A 25,042-nucleotide genomic window follows, 5' to 3' on the forward strand; every position below is an offset into this window, starting at 1 on the left:
ATACAAATGATTATAAATTCTGTGCAAATAACCAAACTTTAAGCACCGGTTCACATTACCGCGAGGCTACTTCGGGTGGCGACCTCCGAGGTCGCGGTGCGAGCAGCGCGCCGCGACCTCAGAGCGGCCGCCACGGACTTCATAACATTGAAGTCTATGGCGGTCACCTCCTGGTCGCCCCAAAGAAGCTCCGGACCCTTTTTCTAGGTCGGAGCGACTTGTGTCGCTCCTATTAGAACGGGTCCGCAGCTTCCCTATGGGAGGCGACCTGTGAGGCGACCAGGTCGCCTCACAGGTCGCCCTAGTGTGAACCGAGCCTAAATTCCACCATGTTTCTTCAAAAACAATTTATGAGTAAGAAAGTTCTGTGGTCATTAGTCACGTGCACTCTTTTTTGTTGCAATCTTTCACTTGTAAATAAGTGAATACCTCCTCTACTTACACCATCACAACATGTGTGTTTGTGAAACTGCTCACCTTTGTACAGACTTCTAGATTATAAGAGGTCAAAACAGGCACAGGTTTATATCTGGTAAGATGATGGTCTACACAAGGGGTGGCCTCCAGCTGTTCCAGAACTACAATTCCCATGATGCATTGCAAGGTTGACAGTTACAAGCATTAGTCCCAGAGGCATGATGGTACTCGTAGTTCCGCAACAACTGGAGAGCTGCCAGTTTGAGACCCCTAGTATACACTTTCAATCCAGAAGTTAACATGAGCACTGATTAACTACCACCCATAAGGCTCACTCCATCGTGCATCATATGCTCCTTAAAGCTATAAAACCAGATCTAATGTTCCCCATTTAAAACATTTTATTAACAAAAGATAGGCAGCCCAATATACTCACATTAAAAAAAACAATCAGCTGGTATATAAATGATTAAACATAGCCACTTCGCTGGAGATCAGGAAAACACAGGCCCAAAAACAGATACCAGAAACACTGCTAGCAGTTCCAATGCCGAGCAGCTGTGCTCTTAATGATAGAACGGGATGACGTCACTGGGTAGGCTCTGCCCTTTACCAAGCCTACTGAGTGACATCACATTTAATAGATGCAGCTGTTTCAGTGCTGAGCAACCCATCTTTTTTAACATAAAAAGATACAAAACACAAGTGTTATAACTGTTAAAAATTGAAATAAAATGAACACAAAATAATTATGGTTTCCATTTTACATACATCAAATGTTTTTTCTAATGAGTATGTTTGCAAATGTTTACCATGAATGAGTGCAGTTCAGATGGAAACATACAAATTGCTTTGCGTAGGAATGGCTATATTTCATGCTGGGGGACGAGATGGAACAAGAGGTCAGTTGATGACATGGGTAAGCTTAGGAGAACTGAGACAGTATAGAAAGACAAGTAGATGTTTGGCAGGCTTGGTGGAAACATCATCAATGAAAGACGTCTAGGAATAAACTAAGACATATCCTGAGAAATAACTCTGGATGGGAAGATTGTGGATTCCTAACTATTCTTATGCGCCATTGACTATTTAGTGAGAAAAAACAGTGCTTTGCAGATATTTTGAAACTATGAATAGGAACGGTCAGTGCATTTAATACCACATATTTACACGCATTGGTAGAACTATAGACTAACATTTTGCTGATGACTTTGAGATCATTTATTCTTTTTTTAAGCTTGTATGTGTTTATTAGCGTTGGCATCATACATACTATGGAAAAAGAGACCATTTCAGAAGTATACATAAGACATCATATCAGTTACAGTCATTTAACATGATATCCCTAGATTACTACACGCAATATACGTATGTTAAACCAACCATTTTTTTTTTTTTTTCTTTTAATTTTTCTTGCTATTCTTATGCTAGTAAAATATGTAAACATAACAGTACAGAATATAACAAAGGAAAATCACATGTTCATACCAAAAATTCTTAAGCCATATGTTTTGTATATCTCTGACACCGAGTGTGACCAACACATGATGGAGGCCACCCAGAAACTCCCTAACCGCCAAGGGTCAAAATGGATTCGGGTGTCCCCCATTTATTTATCTGTTTGTCCTACTAAGATTTCAGGACTAGGGTTCATAGTCAGTGCTTAATTGCAGGACAACAAAACTCAATCCACAGAATATCAGTAGCATTGTTAACTGTTCAGTCTATGTATGTACAGTATTGCAATTCTGTATACACTGTTGAATGCTGCTAGTTAGTCAAACTGGAAAGTATTCATATTCAATTTTCCTAGCTGTTTATCAAACAATGCTAGTGAAATCAGTTAGATTTACAAAGTGTACAGAAGTCAGGAACAGTTCTTATTTCTAACAGGACATCCAGGTTTCAGGATACTCTCAGGAATGTGTTTGCAGCTTCCTCATCTGTGTTTGAGATAGCAAGGAGCTTGTATATTCAATGGCATTCCAACCGGTTGCATTCTGCGTCTATTATGCCCCCAATTGCCCTTTTTGTCTTATCTTTTTAATGTAATCCGCATCCATTCAAAGGGCACTCATATTCATCTGTGGTGATTCCAACTCAATCTTATACCCTAAACTTTATCACTCCTCCACAAGTGTGTCACACTCAGACACCCCTTCCAAGTCCTGCAGGGATCTTTTAGGGAACTTGGGCCTTGTTGACATCTGACTGGAACTTCACCCCATTGCTAGAGGCTACACACACACACTTTTCCCACCATCACGCTCAATATTCTGGTATTGACCACGCGTATGCCCAACAACAGTTCATCCCCCATGTAATGTCTGCCTCGATATATACAGTGCCCTTGTCTGACCGCAACCCCATCTTAACAATGTGCAGGTCTCTTCTGCTTAAACCTCCCAATACTTCATGGTTTCTAAATAACTCCCATCCAAGTACCATTGAAGAACTGCGTGTTAGTCTGAAGAATATTTTAAGCTCATCGTTAAATTGGTTCATTCTTCTGTAATTCCAGGTCATATTCAACAAGCCTCTAAACACAAAAAGGAAAGACGGGCCTTCATAGCACACCTAAAATCTAAGCCGGATACAGCCACTGCTCAGTTGAAACAACATTCTGCAAAACAAAATATAGCGATTGTTGAATGTCTCTGTGCAGACCTTGACCTCTTCCTGACAGAGAGGGCTGAGTGCCATCTTCGATGGACTAAACAAAAGTTCTATGCTAACAGTAACAAAATTGGCTTGATGTTAGCCAATAAACTGCAATCATTTGCCCCTCGACAACCAACCATCTCCTTCAGAACGAGGTTTCAGGTGTGCATTTCTAATCCAACTAAAACTCTTGACAACTTACCTCTATGTTCAGTAACCTTAGGAATGGCGTCAACCTTACTTCTAATATGCTACGACCACTATATTTATGCTCTCTAAGCCAGACAAGGATACTCAATGTTTGGCCAATTTTCGACCCAATCTCATTACTAAACGTAAAAATACTGGCCAAGATTCTCGCATATCGTCTTGAGGACCAATAAGAACCGGATGGGCTTTGTCCCCCTCAGACAAGAGGCAGACAACATTCAACAGACAATTCTTCTCACACACATGGCACACCAAAGATCTCTGCAGTTGCTATCTCTGGACATTCGCAAAGCGTTTGACACTCTCTCTTGATCCTATCTTAGAGTGGCTTTAAATCACACCCTTTTCCTATTTATAGAGAAAGGCATCAAGGGTGTCCTCTGCCACCCCTTCTTTGTTTAATATCTCCAGAACTTCTAGCAGCTCATATACCAACAAATGTAAACATTACAGGGGGGGAGTTGGCAGGTGTATCATACAAACTTGCTATGTTTATGGACTAAATGGTAATTTTACGCATCTCCACATACTTCTTTGTCCAACCTACTCTCTCTTGTGAACCGGTTTGCTTCTCTCCCAGGCCTCCATGTGAATCTGACCAAATTACATGCCTTGAATGTATCCCTGTCAAAAGCTGCATACTAATCCTTTCTTCCTATTTCAGTGGTCCACCTCGATCCTGTCTCTGGGCAAAAATCATACCCCTTCCTATCACTCCTTATATGAAGCTAATTATCCCCCTCTCATCAATTCTTTGAAACGCTTATTGGATACTTGGGATGATTCCAAAAGAATGGAGTTAAAATGTTCTTTCTGCAGAAGTTACTTATCCATTAACCTTCCTAGCGGTATTCCCGAGTGGGGCTCGGGGTTAAATTTCAGTGCCAAAAGCGGTAACCCTGAGCCACACTCGGGGTACCGCTAGGAAGATCGCTGGATCCTGGTAGATGGTTACTTACCTTGTCACCGGGATCCAGCGATGTATCCCGTCGGTGTGTGGCGGCGGATCTTCCTCCCGATGCTCTGTGTGCCCCGGCTTCCGTCTCCTGCGACGTGACGTTCGCAGGGGGGTGGAACCGGCTGCAAATTCAAATGTAAAACACACCAAACACACTGATACAATTCAAAATAAAATAAATTCACATTAGTTTGCCCCCCAGTGCCCTTTCCTGCAGTTTTACTGTACTATATATATATATATATATATATATATGTGTGTGTGTGTGTGTGTGTGTGTGTGTGTGTATATATATATATATATATATATATATATATATATATATATATATATATATATATATACACACAGTGCCTTGCGAAAGTATTCTGCCCCCTTGAACTTTGCGACCTTTTGCCACATTTCAGGCTTCAAACATAAAGATATAAAACTAATTTTTTTGTGAAGAATTAACAAGTGGGACACAATCATGAAGTGGAACGAAATGTATTGGATATTTCAAACTTTTTTAACACATAAAAAACTGAAAAATTGGGCGTGCAAAATGATTCAGCCCCCTTAAGTTAATACTTTGTAGCGCCACCTTTTGCTGCGATTACAACTGTAAGTCGCTTGGGGTATGTCTCTTATCAGTTTTGCACATCGAGAGACTGAAATATTTGCCCATTCCTCCTTGCAAAACAGCTCGAGCTCAGTGGTTGGATGGAGAGTGTTTGTGAACAGCAGTTTTCAGTTCTTTCCACAGATTCTGGATTGGATTCAGGTCTGGACTTTGACTTGGCCATTCTAACACCTGAATATGTTTATTTGTGAACCATTCCATTGTAGATTTTGCTTTATGTTTTGGATCATTGTCTTGTTGGAAGACAAATCTCTGTCCCAGTCTCAGGTCTTTTGCAGACTCCATCAGGTTTTCTTCCAGAATGGTCCTGTATTTGGCTCCATCCATCTTTCCATCAATTTTAACCATCTTCCCTGTCCCTGCTGAAGAAAAGCAGGCCCAAACCATGATGCTGCCACCACCATGTTTGACAGTGGGGATGGTGTATTCAGGGTGATGAGCTGTGTTGCTTTTACGCCAAACATAAAGTTTTGCATTGTTGCCAAAAAGTTCGATTTTGGTTTCATCAGACCAGAGCACCTTCTTCCACATGTTTGGTGTGTCTCCCAGGTGGCTTGTGGCAAACTTTAAACGACACTTTGTATATATATCTTTAAGAAATGGCTTTCTTCTTGCCACTCTTCCATAAAGGCCAGATTTGTGCAGTATACGACTGATTGTTGTCCTATGGTCAGAGTCTCCCACCTCAGCTGTAGATCTCTGCAGTTCATCCAGAGTGATCATGGGCCTCTTGGCTGCATCTCTGATCAGTCTTCTCCTTGTATGAGCTGAAAGTTTAGAGGAACGGCCTTCGTAGATTTGCAGTGGTCTGATACTCCTTCCATTCCAATATTATGGCTTGCACAGTGCTCCTTGGGATGTTTAAAGCTTGGGAAATCTTTTTGTATCCAAATCCAGCTTTAAACTTCTCCACAACAGTATCTCGGACCTGCCTGGTGTGTTCCTTGTTCTTCATGATGCTCTCTGCGCTTTAAACGGACCTCTGAGACTATCACAGTGCAGGTGCATTTATACGGAGACTTGATTACACACAGGTGGATTCTATTTATCATTATTAGTCATTTAGGTCAACATCGGATCATTCAGAGATCCTCAATGAACTTCTGGAAAGAGTTTGCTGCACTGAAAGTAAAGGGGCTGAATAATTTTGCACGCCCAATTTTTCAGTTTTTTATTTGTTAACAAAGTTTGAAATATCCAATAAATTTCATTCCACTTCATGATTGTGTCCCATTTGTTGTTGATTCTTCACAAAAAAATTACAGTTGTATATCTTTATGTTTGAAGCCTGAAATGTGGCAAAAGGTCGCAAAGTTCAAGGGGGCCGAATACTTTCGCAAGGCACTGTATACACATATATATATATATATATATATATATATATATATATATATATATATATACAGTGATACATCGGTTCACGACCACTTCTGTTCACGAACAACTCGGTTCACGAACAGAAAAGTTCATAAAAATATGCTCCGGTTTACAAACTCCGCTTCGGTTCATGAACAGGAGCCGCGGCCATTTCAATGCTATTTCCAGGCTGTCACATGGGCGTGACTTCCTGTAAGAAGATCGTGGAGAGAAGAGAGAGACGAGAAGAGAAGAGACACACAGAAAGTAGTACAGTACACTTTTTGCTATTTGGTGTGCTTTTTAGCACGTACTGTACTGTACTACTGTACAGTACTTCTGTGCAATACTGTACAGTACTTACTGTATTGTACAGTACAGTTCCCGTTTGAGTGCTTACTGCACAGTACTGTACTGTACTGGACTCCCAATATGGCTCCCAAGAAGCATGGTGGAAAGAAGAAAGTGCGGAGCAGCAATGAAGGTGACAAGAACAGCAATGCAGGTAACAATGTGCAAAGTGGAAATGCAAGTGAGAATGTGCAAAGTGGAAATGCAGGTGACAAGAATGTGCAGCGCAAGCATGGTGGCAAAAAGAAAGTGCAGAGCAGTAGTAAAGGTGACAGCAAGGTTGTGAAGAAAATAACCATTGAGCTGAAGAAGGAAATTGTAGAAAAGCATGACCGTGGTATTCGTGTGACTGATCTGGCCTCAGAGTACAAGATGGCAAAGTCAACAATCTCAACAATTTTGAAAAACAAAGCCGCCATCAAAGGAGCTGATGTTGCAAACGGAGTAACGATGTTAACCAAGCAGAGGCCGCAAGTGCTGGAAGAGGTGGAAAAACTTTTGTTGGTGTGGTTGAATGAGAAACAACTGGCAGGTGATAGCGTTAGTGAAGCTATGATCTGTGAGAAAGCCAGGAAATTGCACAATGATTTACTGCAAAGAAGCCCCTGTACAAGTGCAGCAAGTGACGAATTTAAAGCCAGTAGGGGGTGGTTTGAAAAATTCCGCAGAAGTGGCATCCACAGTGTGATTAGACATGGTGAGGCTTCCAGTTCTGACAAGGCCGCAACAGAAGCCTACAAGGTAGACTTTGCGGAATTCATGAAGACAGAAGGATACGTCGCTCAACAAGTGTTCAACTGTGATGAAACAGGGCTCTTCTGGAAAAAAATGCCGAACAGAACCTATATCACGCAGGAGGAAAAGGCACTACCAGGGCACAAGCCCATGAAGGACAGATTGACCCTTTTGCTATGCGCCAGCGCATCCGCCGATCTGAAAATAAAACCACTACTAGTGTACCATTCTCAGACCCCCCGTGCATTTAGGGAACAAAATGTGAACAAGGCCAGACTGCCCGTCATGTGGAGAGCCAATGCCAAAGCTTGGGTCACAAGGCAATTGTTTATGGAATGGCTGCACGAGGTGTTCGCACCCACCGTCAGAAAATATCTTTCTGATAACCAGCTGCCTGAAAGGTGCCTTCTTCTGATGGACAATGCCTCGGCACACCCTCCAGCCTTGGTGGATGATATGGATGCTGAGTATGACTTCAGCAAGGTAAAGTTCCTCCCCCCCAACACAACACCACTTCTGCAGCCCATGGACCAGCAAGTCATCTGCAACTTCAAGAAGCTGTACACAAAGGCACTCTTCACTAGGTGTTTTAATGTCACTGAAGAGATGTCCTTGACTTTGAAAGAATTCTGGAAGAAACATTTCAATGTTTTCCACTGCATTAACCTCATTGACAAAGCCTGGGAAGAGGTCACTCCCCGAACCCTAAATTCAGCCTGGAGGAAACTGTGGCCAGAATGTGTCACTGAAAGTGAACCTGACTTAGAAGGGTCTGATGCAGCGGTAGTGGAGGAAATTGTGTCCATGGGCAACAGTATTGGTCTGGACGTTGATGGTGCTGATGTGGAAGAGCTTGTTGAGGAACATAGGGAGGAGCTGACCAGGGAAGAGCTTTCTGAACTCCACAGTGAGCAGCAGAAGGCACTTCTTGAGGAGCATTCCACTGAGGAAGAGGAAGAAAGGGAGGAGGTTAGCAGTGATGCCATAAAATCCATTATGAAAAAATGGAATGAGTGCCATGATTTTTTTGAAAAGCACCACCCCAACATAACTGTCACGAACAGAGTGTTAAATCTCATGAATGATAATGTGGTCTCTCATTTCCGGAGGGTTATGCAGCGCAGGAAGAGACAAGTGACATTGGACAGATTTTCCAGCAGAACTGAGCCTGCAGCTAGGAGACAAAGGAGAGAGGAAACCCCTGAAGGAGATCCCCCTGATGTCCTTATGGAGGGGGACTCTCCCTCCAAACAATAACCACCTCCCACCTGCCTTCCTCCATGCCAGAAGTCATCTCAAGCAAGGTTAGTGTTCTCTCTTTATACATTACTATACTGTACTAATGTGTTTCATATGTTTTGCGCTTCAAAAACCAAGAAAAAAAGGTCAGAACGGATTAACCGGATTTACATTGAACCCTATGGGAAAAAGTGCCTCGGTTCACGACCAATTCGTTTTAATTCGAATTAAGTTCGTGAACCGAGGTATCACTGTATATATATACATACATACTTGAACTTATTTATAGTTTTTTATTATATTATAATTTATGATTTTGTGTTTCAAACTTTATCATACCCGAGATGTTATAAAGAAGAATGCACAGAAAAAAAAAATCATATGTAAATAGTTGGTTTGGGCTGCTCATTCTTAAGAATTACATGCAAAATAATCGTACCGCTTTCAGCACCTAAAATCCGAAAGAATCATACTGCCAGGGAGGTTAAGGGTCCTTCCATTCCCCGTTCTACTCCATGTCCTTTGTTCTCTGAAACAACTTGTTCATAAGTTCATCTGGGGCTCCACTAGGCTGAGACTAAATAAACAGCTGTTAAAGATACCTAACAGTAAGGGAGGACTAAGGGTTTTCTAATGTCTTTTACTACTACAAAGCAGCAAAGATTGCCCCCTTAGTCTAACTAAATGCCAGCAAAGTGGCTTCCCCCGTTGAACTCTTATTGATGTGCTGGACATTGACCCGCATCTCCCTTTCCTCTATGCCTCTGATTCCCCCTCAACTGCACCCTAAGCTCCTCAACCAGATCTTGACCCATACCCTAACAGTTTGGGATTTGTTTAAATATTCAGCCCGGTTACTGTCCCACTCTGTCATTTTTTATTTGCCCTCTTTTTTCACTGGGGGTTGCATAATCCCCAAAGCTACCAACGATGGTGGCAACAAGGCCTCACAAAAGTTCAATCCCTATTGACCAAACAGGGTATTCATTCTTTCCAGCAACTTCGGAACACCCATGATATACCTGACTCTAAAAGATTTCCTTATCTCTAAATCCATCTTTTTTTAAATCCTTAACCAGGGACCATGATTGGTCTACAACTGCAACAGCATTTGATTACAGATACTGTACACTACAACTCTCATTTCTCTACTAAATTCCTCCATTCAGGGCAATATTAACATACAGGCCATATGTACTGTTCAAAATAGGAACACTCTATACTGTCCTAACCCCTGAGGACTGGAATAATATGTGGAAAGCTCTGTTTATATCATCCCAAAACGTGATAGCTCTAGAAAATTTATTTAAGGTTATGTCGCTATGGCATTTCACCCCAGCTAGTATAGTAAAATGCTTACCCACCTATCCACTGGGCTGTTTCCAGGACTACTCAGACTTGGGTAACATGAAACACATCGGGTGGACATGCCCCAAGGTTAGAAAGCTGTGATTATGGGTATACATTATAGTCAACATCGTTCTCCATATCAACTTGCATAAAAACCCCTGGAAAGCATTTCTACAAGAAATGAATGGCGATCTTTAATGATACACACAACAAATTTTTACACACCTGGCAGCCTTGGCTCGACCAATTTCCATCTTTATAGCTCACCATCCCCTTCTTGGAAAAGTAACTAAAGTGTCATGGAATTTCGTTAGACAAGCTTGAGCCTCTAGGGCACCCTGTTCTTCCTTTTCAGTTCTTCCTTTCTTTCTAATACTCCGTTCTTTTCTCTTTTTCCACAACCTCACCCCTCGGACGTTCTCTCCATCGTACAGGTGGTTTTCCTTTATCTCTCATCAATAGCTGAATTAGAACTATACCGAGTAAGGCACTACCTCGCCTCATGTTAGTCATTCATTAGGAAATTTTGTGACATTGCTTGGATTGTATCTCAGATATACCATTCTTAGTTTGTTGGTATTACTACATCAGGGACTATCCTTCCACCACTTGGTAATTAATGTACCATTTGTACAATGTGGAGATAACCTACATTGTTGATATTTATGTTATTTCTTTCTGTACTGATAGTTAAGCTTTTGAAAGAGCATCTTTCTATTCCCCTAATTATACTATGTGTGATACTCTTCTCTTCTTTTTTCAATAAAAACAAAGTAAAAGAAAAAACTAACAGTTCTGGCTCTAGTACAATGAAGGATAGTGGATTACTCACTCTCCACTTTCCTCTCTTCTTTTCACAGAATATAAAGTGTTTTGTGTCTGGACAATGGGGAGAAGAGGGGTGGATAAATGTCACAATCTCCCCTCATCCATTCACAAACCACTTTGTATTCTGTGATAAGAAGAAATGTTGTGATTGTGTAACAAGGAGAGAGGAGGGTCAGAGTTCAGCATTAAATATAGGTGTGACTGCACCTTTGGTCCCCATCTCTCAGCAGCTCCTTCAAGTCTTGGAGCCCTTTCACAACAGCGCAGTTCTTTGTGGTGTGTTTAACACGCAGCAGTGGATCAAAAGTCACTCCTGCAGCATTTTTCCTAGTGCAGTGCACCGCAATACAGTGGGCTGCAATACAGGTGTGTTGGGAATGGGACCTCAGCCCAACAATGTATGTAATGTGTTACGGCAGCACAATATGAATGTGCCTGTTTTCTGACGGAATCCTGTAAGACAGCTGCCCCCACTCTTTTTGACATCAGGGACTACTTTTGGTGTAGCCAAGTTTTCCAAGGACCTGGGGGGGGGGGGGCTATACAGTCTACAGGCTATTCAGTTCCCCTTTACATCACAGTTCCCCTTTTAAAGCAGTCCCACAGTCCCAAGGTAACTGCACTGTAAAGGGGCACTTTTAATATTTACAGTGCAGTCCCCTTTATATCACAGCATCCCTTACAGTCATTCCCCCCATCACAGTGCCCCTTGCAGTCATGGGCCCCCCCATCACAGTGCCCCTTGCATCCATGCCCCCCCCCATCGCAGTGCCCCTTGCAATCATGGGCCCCCCCATCACAGTGCCCCTTGCATCCATGCCCCCCCATCGCAGTGCCCCTTGCAATCATGCCCTCCCCCCATCATGGTTCCCCTTGCAGTCATGAGTCCCCACCATCACAGTGCTCCTTTATATCACAGTGCCCTCTCGGCCGGGTGGGAGATCTGGGAGAATAGACACAGGCTGCTAAATGTCACAGCGTGACAGGACTTGCCACTCTTCACTCACCACTCACCTCCTGCTGTTCGGTGGCGTCCGCAGCCCGGGGGTTTGGGGACCTCTTCTGTAAGATATCGCTTATCACTAACTACTGTAGATTGCTCAGTCAGAATGTGTTTCTTGATCTTTTGCTAACATTCAAGCACTCAGCCCAAAATCTATGGCCAGATTTAGGCCCCATTTGTTTTAAGTGGCTGCAGTTTAATGTAACACAAAAAAAACACACCATTTCTGATTAGTTTCATGAATTTTAAAGTCATGTATTGTGTACACGCCTAAAATGTATGCATTTTAGTACATACACGTGGATGGCAATTAAAAAAAGCACAAAACTATTATCTAGTAGTATCTTCAGTACATAAAATACTTTGAAATGACATCAAAGTCAATAATGTCTGTTTTTTTTATAAACTAGACATACGCTTACTATGGCGAAATCTTTGATTCCAAAACACTTGAAATCAAAACGGGCTCCCACACCTGCGGAATGGCTTAAAGCTATGGATACTCTTTATAATATGGAAGAGATGAGAGCGTCGCAACGCACTGTGGGAATCTTGGGTTGCTTCCTGATACTCCAGGGAATACGACCAGGGTAGGACTGGGCCAGGGGGAAGGGGGGCAATTGCCCCCCGGGCCTCTCTGATATGCCATAAAAAGGCTGCACTACTTCTGCCACAGACATGCCTAAAGGATTCCTGGAGAGGAGAAGTAAAAAGTCCCCGCTGCTGACCTACTGAATCTGGGATGTAGACAAGGACAGAGCGCATGGCCTCCCCCCCAAGCATCGATGGTGTAAACTGTGTCTGAGCAGAGGCCATTTCCATGCCTCACTGAAGACTTTCTTCCCCCAGGCAGCTCCGACCGAGCTGTCCCAGCTCCCCCCCTACAGCCCGCTGATGGCCAGGTCGGGAACCTGGATTCAGCCGGTTAGTAGAGAGTACTTAGAGTGGAGCTTCAGCCTGGAATGGGGTCAAGAGGAGGCCTGGAAGAAGGTGGGTGGGAGGGGGGCTGAGTCGCTGCACCATGGGCCTCTGGTTTGTACTTGCCTCCTGGGCCGAAAGTTGCCAGTCAGCCCCTGAATATGACATGGTCTGTCACTCGTCCACGATAGTTATAAGACTACTCTCTTCTTTCTGCCTATTATTATTATGTTACTTTTGAAACTTTACACTCTGAATTTTCAATACCCTGACCACACTGTTAGAAGGTCTGATTACATTATGCCTATCAGGCACACATGTTCATATTATTAAGTACTTCAATCTCACCCGTATTGAATTATACGTTTCTATCTAGATCAAATGATATCTATTCAGGATTGATCATTTCTGTTTGCTGACGCTCTTTGGTATTAGGCACGTGTCATGTGGTTGTCATCAGAATGTTATTCTACTACTTTGATTCGAGGGGGATACTTGTGCCTTTCAGCCCTGTGGCACAAAATGTTCCCAATGGGGAGCCGAGAGTGAGACGGCCCACCCTGGTCTTAAGGTTTTCAATTGGACGACTCCCAACTCACATTCAAACCTTTTATCTATATTGAATTTGTGTCATTATTGTCCTTTAACCAATATGATGTACTTTCCATGCCTCAATGTGACTTATTGTATTTTTGTGCCTTGTTTATGTTTAATGTTCACTTCAACTCAATAAAACTTTATTGTACGAAAAAAATGTTTTTTTTTATTTTTTTTTGTATTCAACATAAAACTTCAGAAATATTAAAAATGTATATTTTCTCCCTTTCTTGTTTCATTTCTATTATTTAGGTACTTTTAGTATTTGCCAAAGAAGATAGCCAGAGCAATGGATTCTGTTGTGCGTGTGAGAAAGCGGGTTTTAAGTCTAACATTGCTAAGACACCAGAATCTGCTTTGGAAAGCTTTTTAGATAAACATCATGAAATTATCATTATCGATCATAGACAGACACGAAGTTTTGATGCAGAAGCTCTATGCAGGTATGTAATGTCTAACAGATTCCATTGTTTCAGCAACATTGTGTATTTCATTATTATTTGCTATAAGATTGTACCTCTTTTCAGGTTGTTGTAGATGACATTTCAATTGGTATTTGATATACTGGCCCTTATTTCCAGCATTAAGGGCTAATCAGTACTAAAAATGATAGTCACACAGCCTAAAATGCCAATAATTATGGCATTTAACACATTTGTCATAGCTTATTGACTTGGCACATGCCCAGCTTTGTATTGCCTAAACAGAACAGCCTTTTGGCCTGAAGCTTGAGACTCTAAACTGCAGTATATGATATAAAATACCTATTAAAAAAGCAGATAAACTTACATTTTTTTCAATCTTTTACATTGAGCCCAGGAGTCATAGATGGAAGCCCTGTTTAAGATCTCGTGGGATTTTCATTTTTGCTAAAATTTGAGAAGAAGATAGATAGACAGACAGACAGACAGACAGACAGACAGACAGACAGACAGACAGACAGACAGATAGATAGATAGATAGATAGACAGATAGATAGACAGATAGACAGATAGACAGATAGACAGATAGATAGATAGATAGATAGATAGATAGATAGATAGATAGATAGATAGATAGATAGATAGATAGATAGATAGATAGATAGATAGATAGATAGATAGATAGATAGATAGATAGATAGATAGATAGATAGAATGATCCTGGACTTTAAAATGCATTTCCAGCCAGTACTCTGCAAGCCCCTTTTCAGAGCCTGGGTATTGAGCAGCCAATCACTAGGCAGAAAGTCAGTATTGCCATAAGATTTTCGGGGTCTCCGGCTGCAGGTAAGGGCACCCAGGAATCATGGTCAAGAAAAGTGCAGACCTTGCTCTCAGTTTACATTGTTCATCATTTATACGGGTTCACTTTAAATGAGCGTATAAAGAAATCTTTATACTTTCTAAATACTACCAAATACTGAATATTTTTATTTTAAACCGTTTGTTCCCCTAAAATAAAAAAAAAATAAAAAAGGATCCTGTTCCTTTAAAGCATGAATAACAGCTCAGTTCTTGTGCTGTGTCATTTGGCCCTTTCTATCACCTGCAATAGCTGGCTGATCCTGCCAGTTTCTGCCCTCCTCCTGTAAACTGACCACTGTTTATCATGGCTGCTGAGCCCTAACACTGTGGTCAGTTTACATGCCTCCGTCATCCGCAGCTCTCCTATCTACTCTCCCGTGTCCTCTTGTGTCCTCCTCCCCCCTCCCCTCCCTGCCTGTCAGCTCTGTGTGTAAGCCGCCCCTTCCGCCCCCTTCTAGCACTGTTCCAAGCAGTGCAAACATTACAGTTTCCAATCACTGCCAGCCTCTCTGCTAGGATATCATGTAGTATACACTGTATGCTGTTTTGTAAAATTAATCTTCTAAATACCTTATTTCTTCACCCCGATCAGCGGTCATGTGACCGCCCATCGCTCTCTTCCTCTGATGTATCCAATACAGAGGGAGGTCCTGGGACCGCCTGGCAAACGTCAGAGGGAGATTTCGGCCCCTCCCTCCATAGTGCATACATCCGAGAAAGAGAGCGACGGGCGGTCACGTGACCGCTGATTGGGGTGAAGAAATAAGGTATTTAGAAGATGAATTTTACAAAACGGCATACAGTGTATACTACATGTTATCCTAGCAGGGGGGGGGGGGAGGGTGGCAGTGATTGGAAGCACTGCCTAAACAACCCCTTTAAAGTGGAAGTAAACCCTCCTATCGGTTTCAGCCAAGGAAGCTGCCATCTTAGCCTCGGTTTCATCTGCGACTGCCATAGCGCTGCACATGTGATCAGTTATAACACCAGCCATTGGATGATTTGACAATTTGGTTGAGGACACAAGGAAATGTGACAGTTACATTTCCGGCACGTATCATTTTTCTGAAACTGTTAAATCAATGGGTTTACTTCCGCTTTAACAACAGTTGTGTCAAGATTAAGCATACATATTTGCTATTAATGTGTAGACCGTTATAGACCCCAGCAGTGGGGTTATGCTAATGTTTTTCTGGCTTTCCTAAAGTGGAACTAGAGGCAAAACCTTTTTTTTTCATTTTTGATAGAGCAAGGAAGGGTTATAACTGCTGTCAGATTTTTTTTCCGCCATCTGTGTCCCATTGCGGAGATTAAAGGCCCTTACACACGAGTCGAAATTTGGCCGGAAATTATCGTCCGACGACCGATCTGCCGATTTTCGGCTTGTTAGTATGATGCTTCCGACAACCGACAAAAAATCCTGATGTGCAGGCTATAAAATTTTTGTCGACCATCAAAACACGTCCGATTTTCGTCTCATTAGTACAGATTTCGATGGGGAAAAATCTTATGAGCAAGACTAGGCATGCTCAGAGATGAAAGAACACAAAGAAAGCAATCCAACACATGACATCACTTCTGAAGTAGAATTCTGTCGTGCGGGAAAATTGGTGTGCAGTCTAGAGCACATTCCAACCAACAGACACCACTCTGGACAAAAGACGGACGACCGGTCGGTGGAAATTTGTTGCGTGTGTACGAGGCTTTACCTTCACTTCCTATCCCTGAAGCCCTGAACATCATGGGAATTCCTTGGGGACCCCCCAGTCACCATAATTAATGTCCCCATTGGAAGATATTCCGTCTGTTACTTTCCTGGGGACGCCCCAAAATTTGGGTAATTTCTCTTACTTTCACTTTCATGATAATGGTAAACAGGACATATAGAGAGGGTGAATCTCCTTAACGGGGACACAGACAGCAATAAAAACTGACCGATGTTCTAATCCCTCTCCACTCTATTTAAAACTAAAAAAAAAAAGGGTTTGCCTTTAGTTTTATATAAACTGATATAAACTGAGCAATATACTGATGAGTTGCTTTTTTCTTTTTTTTTTTTTTTTTTTATTGCTTAGTGCACAGCAAGATACGTCATTTTGCTTTCTACAGTTTTCTTTGCAGTAGGGATTACGGTCTTTCCTAGAAGTTGGAAAGCGTTACACTTCTGACCTGCCAGCTGAGTTCACACATGAGCCAGCTGTGATAATGTGATCATGTCTGCCACTGTTAAGCTTTGTTTCACATTTACTTTGTCACGTGGAGATTTTGCTTTCCTTCCATCGTTTTTTTCCTTTTTCTCTGGTGAAAGAAAGTTTCCTCTCAGCTTCAGATATCTCTTGCTTGCAGGTAAGCAGCCTCTAGCAACAGGTGGAAATCAGAACTTAAAGTGATTGTACAGGCTGAAGGTGTTTTACTATCATACATTTTATGCATGAAAGTAAAAAACCTTCAGTGTGCAGCTCCCCCCCTCAGCCGCCCCTAAAACTTACCTTAAGCCCCCGTCTCAATCCAGTGATGTGCACAAGACCCTAGGCGGGAGGGTCTCTACCTCCTGATTGGCTGAGATGCAGCAGCAGGAACCGTTGGCTCCCGCTGCTGTCAATCACAGCCAGTAAGACGGGAGCAGGGGGCGGGGCTGAGCCATGCTTTCTGTGTCTTATGGATGTAGAGCCGGCTCAGGAGCGAGCATGCACGAGTGCCCCCACAGCAAGCGGCTTGCTATAGGGGCACTAAGCAAAGGGGGGGGGGGCAGAGCGTCGACAGCAGACCTGAGAAGAGGAGGATTGGAGCTGCTCTGTGCAAAACCACTGCACGTAAGTATGACAAGTTTGTTATTTTTTTTCAATAAAAATTTTCCTTTACAATTACTTTAAAGTTGAAGTTGGGGTATGACAATTTTACATAGCCTGGACCAATGTAAGTATCTACAAAGTATATGCCATACCTGTGGGATCCATGGGGAACCTGGAAATTACTGCAGAGGGCACCGCTACTACAGTGAGCTTCTCTAGCTTTCAGGTCCTATGTGGAGTGGCTGTCCTGCTGCTTACTGAACACCAGAGGTCGTTTGCTCAGTATAGGCACCATTCAGACAACACTGCATTTTTTCAATGAATGCAAAGCGTTATCTGATTAGATGAAGTGGAGATCATGATGTCACCCCCCCCCCCCACCTCTCCACATGCTTTCTTTCAGTAAATGCAAAGTGCTGTCCGAATGGCACCCATGCTCAATGAGTGACCTCCTGTGTTCACAGCGCAGCAGAGCAGCCAATGTAAGTATGCACAGTATGTGCCATACCTGTATAATACTTGTGGAAGCTGGAAATCACTGTAGTAGGCACCAGCACTACAATGATTTCCACTACATCCTAGGACCTGTGCTGAATGGCTGCTTCTGCTGCATTGTCAGCACAGGAGGTCACTCGCTCAGCACGGGTGCCATCCGTAGAACACTTTGCATTTACTCAAAGAAAGCAAAGTGTGGAGAAGTGGGACAATGACATCATTACCTTCCCTTTATCTAATCCGAGAACACTTTGCATTCATTGAGAAAATGCAAAGTGTTGTGGAATGGCACCTGTGCTGAGTGAGCGACCTCTGGTGTTCAGTAAGCAGCAGGGCAACCACTCCGCACTGAACCCGGAAGCTTGTGGGGATTACTGTAGTAGTTGTGCATTCTACAGTGATTTCCAGCTTCCATGTTGATCACACGGGTATGGCACATACATACTCACATTGGTCCAAGCTGGGATAATGTAATTATATAAAAAATGCCAAACCTAAACTTCAGATTTAGGGTTATATTTGCATTATAATACCAGGTTAAAATACATGATCTGTAAATATCCTGTTTTAATTTCATATAATTGCATTTCAGAACTGTTGACTTCTGGTCTTCATTTTCTCTTATCAGCGTTAGCATGGCTGCAATATTTGAGTAGCCTCATTCTGCACAGAGAGATCATTTCCTTATTCTTCTCTCCTTAAACTTTGAAGACTTGTGAGACTCCAGGCACAGAAAGCTCTGTGTAAAGTCATGTGATGGAGGGGTTCTGCTAATATCGCACATCGTACTGTATAAACTGAATGCTTGAGGGACTCTGAATATTTTCTTAGCGGTGCCAAAAGAATCAAACATGTAGTAGGCAGGACTGGGCTGTCTTTACCAGAAAGTTTAGAAATTTTTAAAATATTGAGTGTGCAGAACAGATTCTACTGTTAGAAGGGTTTTTTTGTCACATAAGATCTGCTTTAGCAAATATTGCCAAAGTGCAAACCCTCCTTAGGTTTCATCTATCCCTTATTCCAGAGCACTGCTTGGCGCTCACGTAACACCTCTCCCCTCTCTCGATCTGACAGCTTCAGCGGGAGGGGCCGAGAATCCCCCTCCGATGTCAGTCAGAAGGAGAGGCTACCGGAAATAAGGTATACAGGTCCCTCTCAAAAAATTAGCATATTGTGATAAAGTTCATTATTTTCTGTAATGTACTAATAAACATTAGACCAAGAAAAAGTTTTCCCCTATTGGTGGGACTTTTTAGGCACTCACATGTACACAAAATTTTTTATAAAAAATATAAGTTTTATTGAAAAATTACAATTTCATAGATATGCATAAAAAGCAAGTAAAGTAAGATACATCACATGTGCATTTAGGAAGTGACCACACAAGTACAGGGTGAAGGCTCAAAACCCGACTAGTTTCGGAGCTACACAATTACTCCTTCTTCAGGGGGGAGACGAGACCCTGGGTGGTGGTCTGTAGATAATTAATTAGGTAGACATCAGTCAAATATAACAATAATGCAGTCATATGTAGATTACAATAATTAGTAGAACAAGACATTTCCTCAAGATAAAGAAGAGTTGTAACTTACATTCTAATGCAGTGATGAATGGCACTATATACCTGCCGGGATGTATTAAAATCAGATGCTGTTTATGCTCCTCCGAACCTGCACTCTGGCTGAATCACAACAAAACAATGGGGTACTCAGACCTCATACACATATGTTGTGGAGGAAAAAATTATGCCATTCTCTCGTGGGTGGCTCTCAGGAAGCACCAGGTAAGGATAGCTGGATCCCAAATTAGTGGCTGATCAGCTGGAAGGAGGAGATATGAGGTTGTAAGAAATAAGTAACTTCATAGCCAATAGTATAAGATATTAAAGGTTAAATGATCTCGTAATGAGCCACAAGGGGGCGTTCACTTAGAAAATCCTTTCTGGATTTTATCCCCATACATTTTTCCTTTTTGCTCCACTCCTCTTTACTGGTTGAATATTTGTCAAGAAAATAGAGAAAGAACCTTATAATTTATATACATCTCATTTAAATTTCTATTTGTTCACAGCCAGACGAAACAATGACTAAATGCATGGCTACCCAGCTCGCTCCAGGTAAACAGCCCGGCACGGTAAGCGGCCGCCACCTAGTGGCGAGCCGCAACATGAGTCCTCGGCTCTGCACTAATCTCGCGAATTGCGAGACGTCCAGACGATGACTCACACTATGCCCCGCCTGCGTTCCACGCGAGCGGGTCATGTGACGTGCCGGTGGTGCGCAGGAGCCGACCGCACTTCCGCCATGCCCGATAGCCGAGCAGTGGACGAGGAGAGCGCCCGGCCCCCCCACACCAGGGACCCCACCAGGCAATCAACGGAAGGAAAATGCAAATCAATCCAGCTAAGTAAACACAGCTGTGAAGTCAATCTGACTTCACATTTAAACCCCCGAATCATAGCAGTGAGCCAATTGCTCGCTTGCTGTGAACACCGAGGGTTGTTTGTCTGGCATGATCCAGGCCATTTACCATCTGAACAAGGTAACTGATATATTCCATTTTTATATTTGAAAAACCCCCCTTCTTTTTACCTTCTATCCTTGTGTTCTGGAGGTGATTATCTTATACTATTGGCTATGAAGTTACTTATTTCTTACAACCTCATATCTCCTCCTTCCAGCTGATCAGCCACTAATTTGGGATCCAGCTATCCTTACCTGGTGCTTCCTGAGAGCCACCCACGAGAGAATGGCATAATTTTTTCCTCCACAACATATGTGTATGAGGTCTGAGTACCCCATTGTTTTGTTGTGATTCAGCCAGAGTGCAGGTTCGGAGGAGCATAAACAGCATCTGATTTTAATACATCCCGGCAGGTATATAGTGCCATTCATCACTGCATAGAATGTAAGTTACAACTCTTCTTTATCTTGAGGAAATGTCTTGTTCTACTAATTATTGTAATCTACATATGACTGCATTATTGTTATATTTGACTGATGTCTACCTAATTAATTATCTACAGACCACCACCCAGGGTCTCGTCTCCCCCCTGAAGAAGGAGTAATTGTGTAGCTCCGAAACTAGTCGGGTTTTGAGCCTTCACCCTGTACTTGTGTGGTCACTTCCTAAATGCACATGTGATGTATCTTACTTTACTTGCTTTTTATGCATATCTATGAAATTGTAATTTTTCAATAAAACTTATATTTTTTATAAAAAATTTTGTGTACATGTGAGTGCCTAAAAAGTCCCACCAATAGGGGAAAACTTTTTCTTGAATTGATATAGGGATGTGGCACCACCAATAGCACCCAACACAGGTACCTCTTTTTTGATTAATAAACATTAGACTTTCATATATTTTAGATTCATTACACACAACTGAAGTAGTGCAAGCCTTTTATTGTTTTAATATTGATGATTTTGGCATACAGCTCATGAAAACCCAAAATTCCTATCTCAAAAAATTAGCATATCATGAAAACGTTCTCTAAACGAGCTATTAACTTAATCATCTGAATCAACTAATTAACTCTAAACACCTGCAAAAGATTCCTGAGGCTTTTAAAAACTCCCAGCCTGGTTCATTACTCAAAACCGCAATCATGGGTAAGACTGCCGACCTGACTGCTGTCCAGAAGGCCATCATTGACACCCTCAAGCAAGAGGGTAAGACACAGAAAGAAATTTCTGAACGAATAGGCTGTTCCCAGAGTAGGTAAAGAAATCAGGTGCGCTGCCCTAGTGCATATGTGCAACATACAAAATGATGTAAACAAATAAACCAAAATGCAATAATAATGCAAAAAAATGAAAACATATGCAAATCGTGTAAAACAAAAAATGTCCAGAAGGTGACTAGTGATACACCAATGTGCAATAAATGTCCATATTATAAGTCCATAAATAAAGTACAAAAAATGGTGACAAAAACTTCCAGCTTGGGGAAAGGTGAACTGTGATTGGAAGGTGCAAAGTCCCACCACCAGCTTGGCCTCTTACCAGAAGTTGAACGTTAAGGGCATATATGAATATGACCGCTCCAAAGGTCATGCAGCCAGGTAGAAAAGTTCCCAGAAATACAGAAGGCACTCTGACACACTCGTGCTCCCTAGACTCTTACCGGACAAAAGCCAAACAAGAAGCCTGGTTCTATGATGATGAGTGGTCCTGCCGGGGGTTACTGGACTCTAGGATGGCTGATGTAGTTGCTTGTGTCCAAGAGGAACAGACCCAGTCAGAAAGCCTGACGAAAGAAGATCCCGCCAAAGGTGGCTAGACTCTGATTGGCTGCTGTAACTCCTTAGTCTGGTCGACCTCAATAATAGGGGACACCTAAGCTGGCGGGAAGCTTAGTAGTTACCCCACAGCTTTTTTATGATTTTTTATAAAAGCATTATACACCATCATACACTAGAAAGGGTTAAGTAGCCCGGTCAATTCAATGGAATTAAAAGTTTGTATGTTTTAATGTTTTTTCAATGTTCCTCAAGGCTCCTATCTATTTCGCTGCAATGATATGAAAGTTTGTAGAAGATATGCGGCATAACAATATTCTGTATATTTTGTCACCATTTTTTGCACTTTATTTATGGACTTATAATATGGACGTTTATTGCACATTGGTGTATCACTAGTCACCTTCTGGACATTTTTTGTTTTACACGATTTGCATACGTTTTCATTTTTTTTGCATTATTATTGCATTTTGGTTTATTTGTTTACATCATTTTGTATGTTGCACATATGCACTAGGGCAGCGCACCTGATTTCTTTACCTATTCTACAACATACACTCTAAGGTAGCAGCACACCCTATATTGAATCAGCGCACTTTCCTACCCACCACACTGTTCCCAGAGTGCTGTATCAAGGAACCTCAGTGGGAAGTCTGTGGGAAGGAAAAAGTGTGGCAGAAAACGCACAACCAGAAGAGGTGACCGGACCCTGAGGAAGATTGTGGAGAAGGACCGATTCCAGACCTTGGGGGACCTGCGGAAGCAGTGGACTGAGTCTGGAGTAGAAACATCTAGAGCCACCGTGTACAGGCGTGTGCAGGAAATGGGCTACAGGTGCCGCATTCCCCAGGTCAAGCCATTTTTGAACCAGAAACAGCGGCAGAAGCGCCTGACCTGGGCTACAGAGAAGCAGCACTGGACTGTTGCTCAGTGGTCCAAAGTACTTTTTTCGGATGAAAGCAAATTTTGCATGTCATTCGGAAATCAAGGTGCCAGAGTCTGGAGGAAGGGGAGAGGGAAATGCCAAAATGCCTGAAGTCCAGTGTCAAGTACCCACAGTCAGTGATGGTCTGGGGTGCCATGTTAGCTGCTGGTGTTGGTCCTCTGTGTTTTATCAAGGGCAGGGTCAATGCAGCTAGCTATCAGGAGATTTTGGAGCACTTCATGCTTCCATCTGCTGAAAAGCTTTATGGAGATGAAGATTTCATTTTTCAGCACGACCTGGCACCTGCTCACAGTGCCAAAACCACTGGTAAATGGTTTACTGACCATGGTATTACTATGCTCAATTGGCCGACCTGAACCCCATAGAGAATCTGTGGGATGTTGTGAAGAGAAAGTTGAGAAACGCAAGACCCAACACTCTAGATGAGCTTGAAGCCGCTATCGAAGCATCCTGGGCCTCCATAACACCTCAGCAGTGCCACAGGCTGATTGCCTCCATGCCACGCAGCATTGAAGCAGTCATTTCTGCAAAAGGATTCCCGACCAAGTATTGAGTGCATAACTGAACATCATTATTTGAAGGTTGACTTTTTTTGTATTAAAAACACTTTTTTTTTATTGGTCGGATGAAATATGCTAATTTTTTAAGATAGGGTGCTGATGCAGCACCCTTCATATGCTTGTTGGCTAGCAGCAGAAAAACCACTAGGGAGACCCACAGGCTTACTTCTATCCGTCCACCCTAAAGGCACCCCAGGAGCGCCAGATTTGTGATTATTGCTTTGACTTCTGGACTGGATTTTTTCCAATGGCTGCCCTGGGTGCGAATCTCTTTACTGAGCCACTAGTTGGCTAACAGCAGAACAAACCACTGGGGAGCCTCACAGGCTTACGTCTATCCCTCCACCCTACAGACATCCAAGGAGCGCCTGGTTTGTGATTATTGCTTTGATTTTTTGAGATAGGAATTTTGGGTTTTCATGAGCTGTATGCCAAAATCATCAATATTAAAACAATAAAAGGCTTGCACTACTTCAGTTGTGTGTAATGAATCTAAAATATATGAAAGTCTAATGTTTATCAGTACATTACAGAAAATAATGAACTTTATCACAATATGCTAATTTTATGAGAGGGACCTGTACAGTTGCAACACAAGTCATATTGTGAGTGAATTTTATTAAAAAATTACTTTTCCTTTTTTCCTTTCAATCCTTTTAAATCTGCAGCCGCTGTAATTTTCTGAAAATGCCACGCAATATGGCAACCTGGAGGTGTCCTGTACACACACTGGGGCACCTATCGTTAGGAAACACAGAGGATTGTATGGAAATGTAAAAGTTATTTTAGCAGGAGGGGCGGGCACTGTCACTGGCTGACAGGCAGGGAGGAGAGGAGGACAGAGGAGAACAGAGGCATGTAAACTGAGCATGGTGTCAGGTCTCAGCATTCAGGATAAACCGTGGTCAGTTTACAGGGGGAAGGGTAGAACCAGGCAGGATCAGCCAGGTATTTCAGGTGATACAAGGGGACAAATTACACAGCACAAGCACTGTACTGTATAACATGCTTTAGGGGAACAGGATCATTTTTTTTTTATTAGGATAACAATAACAAACACTTTAAGCAAAACTATAGGCAAAACTTTTTTTTTCCTTTTTGGATAAGGGTGGATCAAACCCCTTTTAATTTTTTTTTTTTTTTTGCCATCTGTGTCCCACTGGGGAGATTTCCTTTCACTTCCTGTCCTATAGCCAAAATAGGTATTTATTACTTTCCTGGGGACAATCCAAAACTTGGGATTTTTTTTTTTACTTTCACTTTTAATGCTATTGGTAAACAGGAAAATTGGGAGATGGGGAATCTCCATAATGGGGGAACAAAGAGCAATAAAAACTGACCAGCATTCTAACCCATCTCCACTCTATCCAAAACTAAAAAAAAAGTTTTGCCTTTGGTTGTACTTTATATGCGCAAAGGCTTTGAGTTTGGTCGTGCTAATTCTGGGATGTGAAACTGAAAAAAGTAAGCTTCTCTG

At 42.3% G+C, this 25,042-nt stretch overlaps 1 protein-coding gene across 3 annotated transcripts in view; it reads left to right on the plus strand.

Annotated features, from left to right (window-relative positions):
* The window catches only part of PDE8A (phosphodiesterase 8A), a 461,419-nt gene that overhangs the window by 321,181 nt on the left and 115,196 nt on the right, over nt 1-25,042 (plus strand). For all 3 annotated transcript variants that reach the window (XM_082254023.1, XM_082254021.1, XM_082254022.1), the window contains exon 3: nt 13,498-13,688. In XM_082254023.1, the coding sequence (XP_082110149.1) occupies nt 13,498-13,688 (191 nt within the window). The remainder of the gene's footprint in view (nt 1-13,497; nt 13,689-25,042) is intronic.

This window comes from Pelophylax lessonae, assembly GCF_965119305.1.
Source record: "Pelophylax lessonae genome assembly, chromosome: 4".
NCBI lineage: Eukaryota > Metazoa > Chordata > Amphibia > Anura > Ranidae > Pelophylax > Pelophylax lessonae.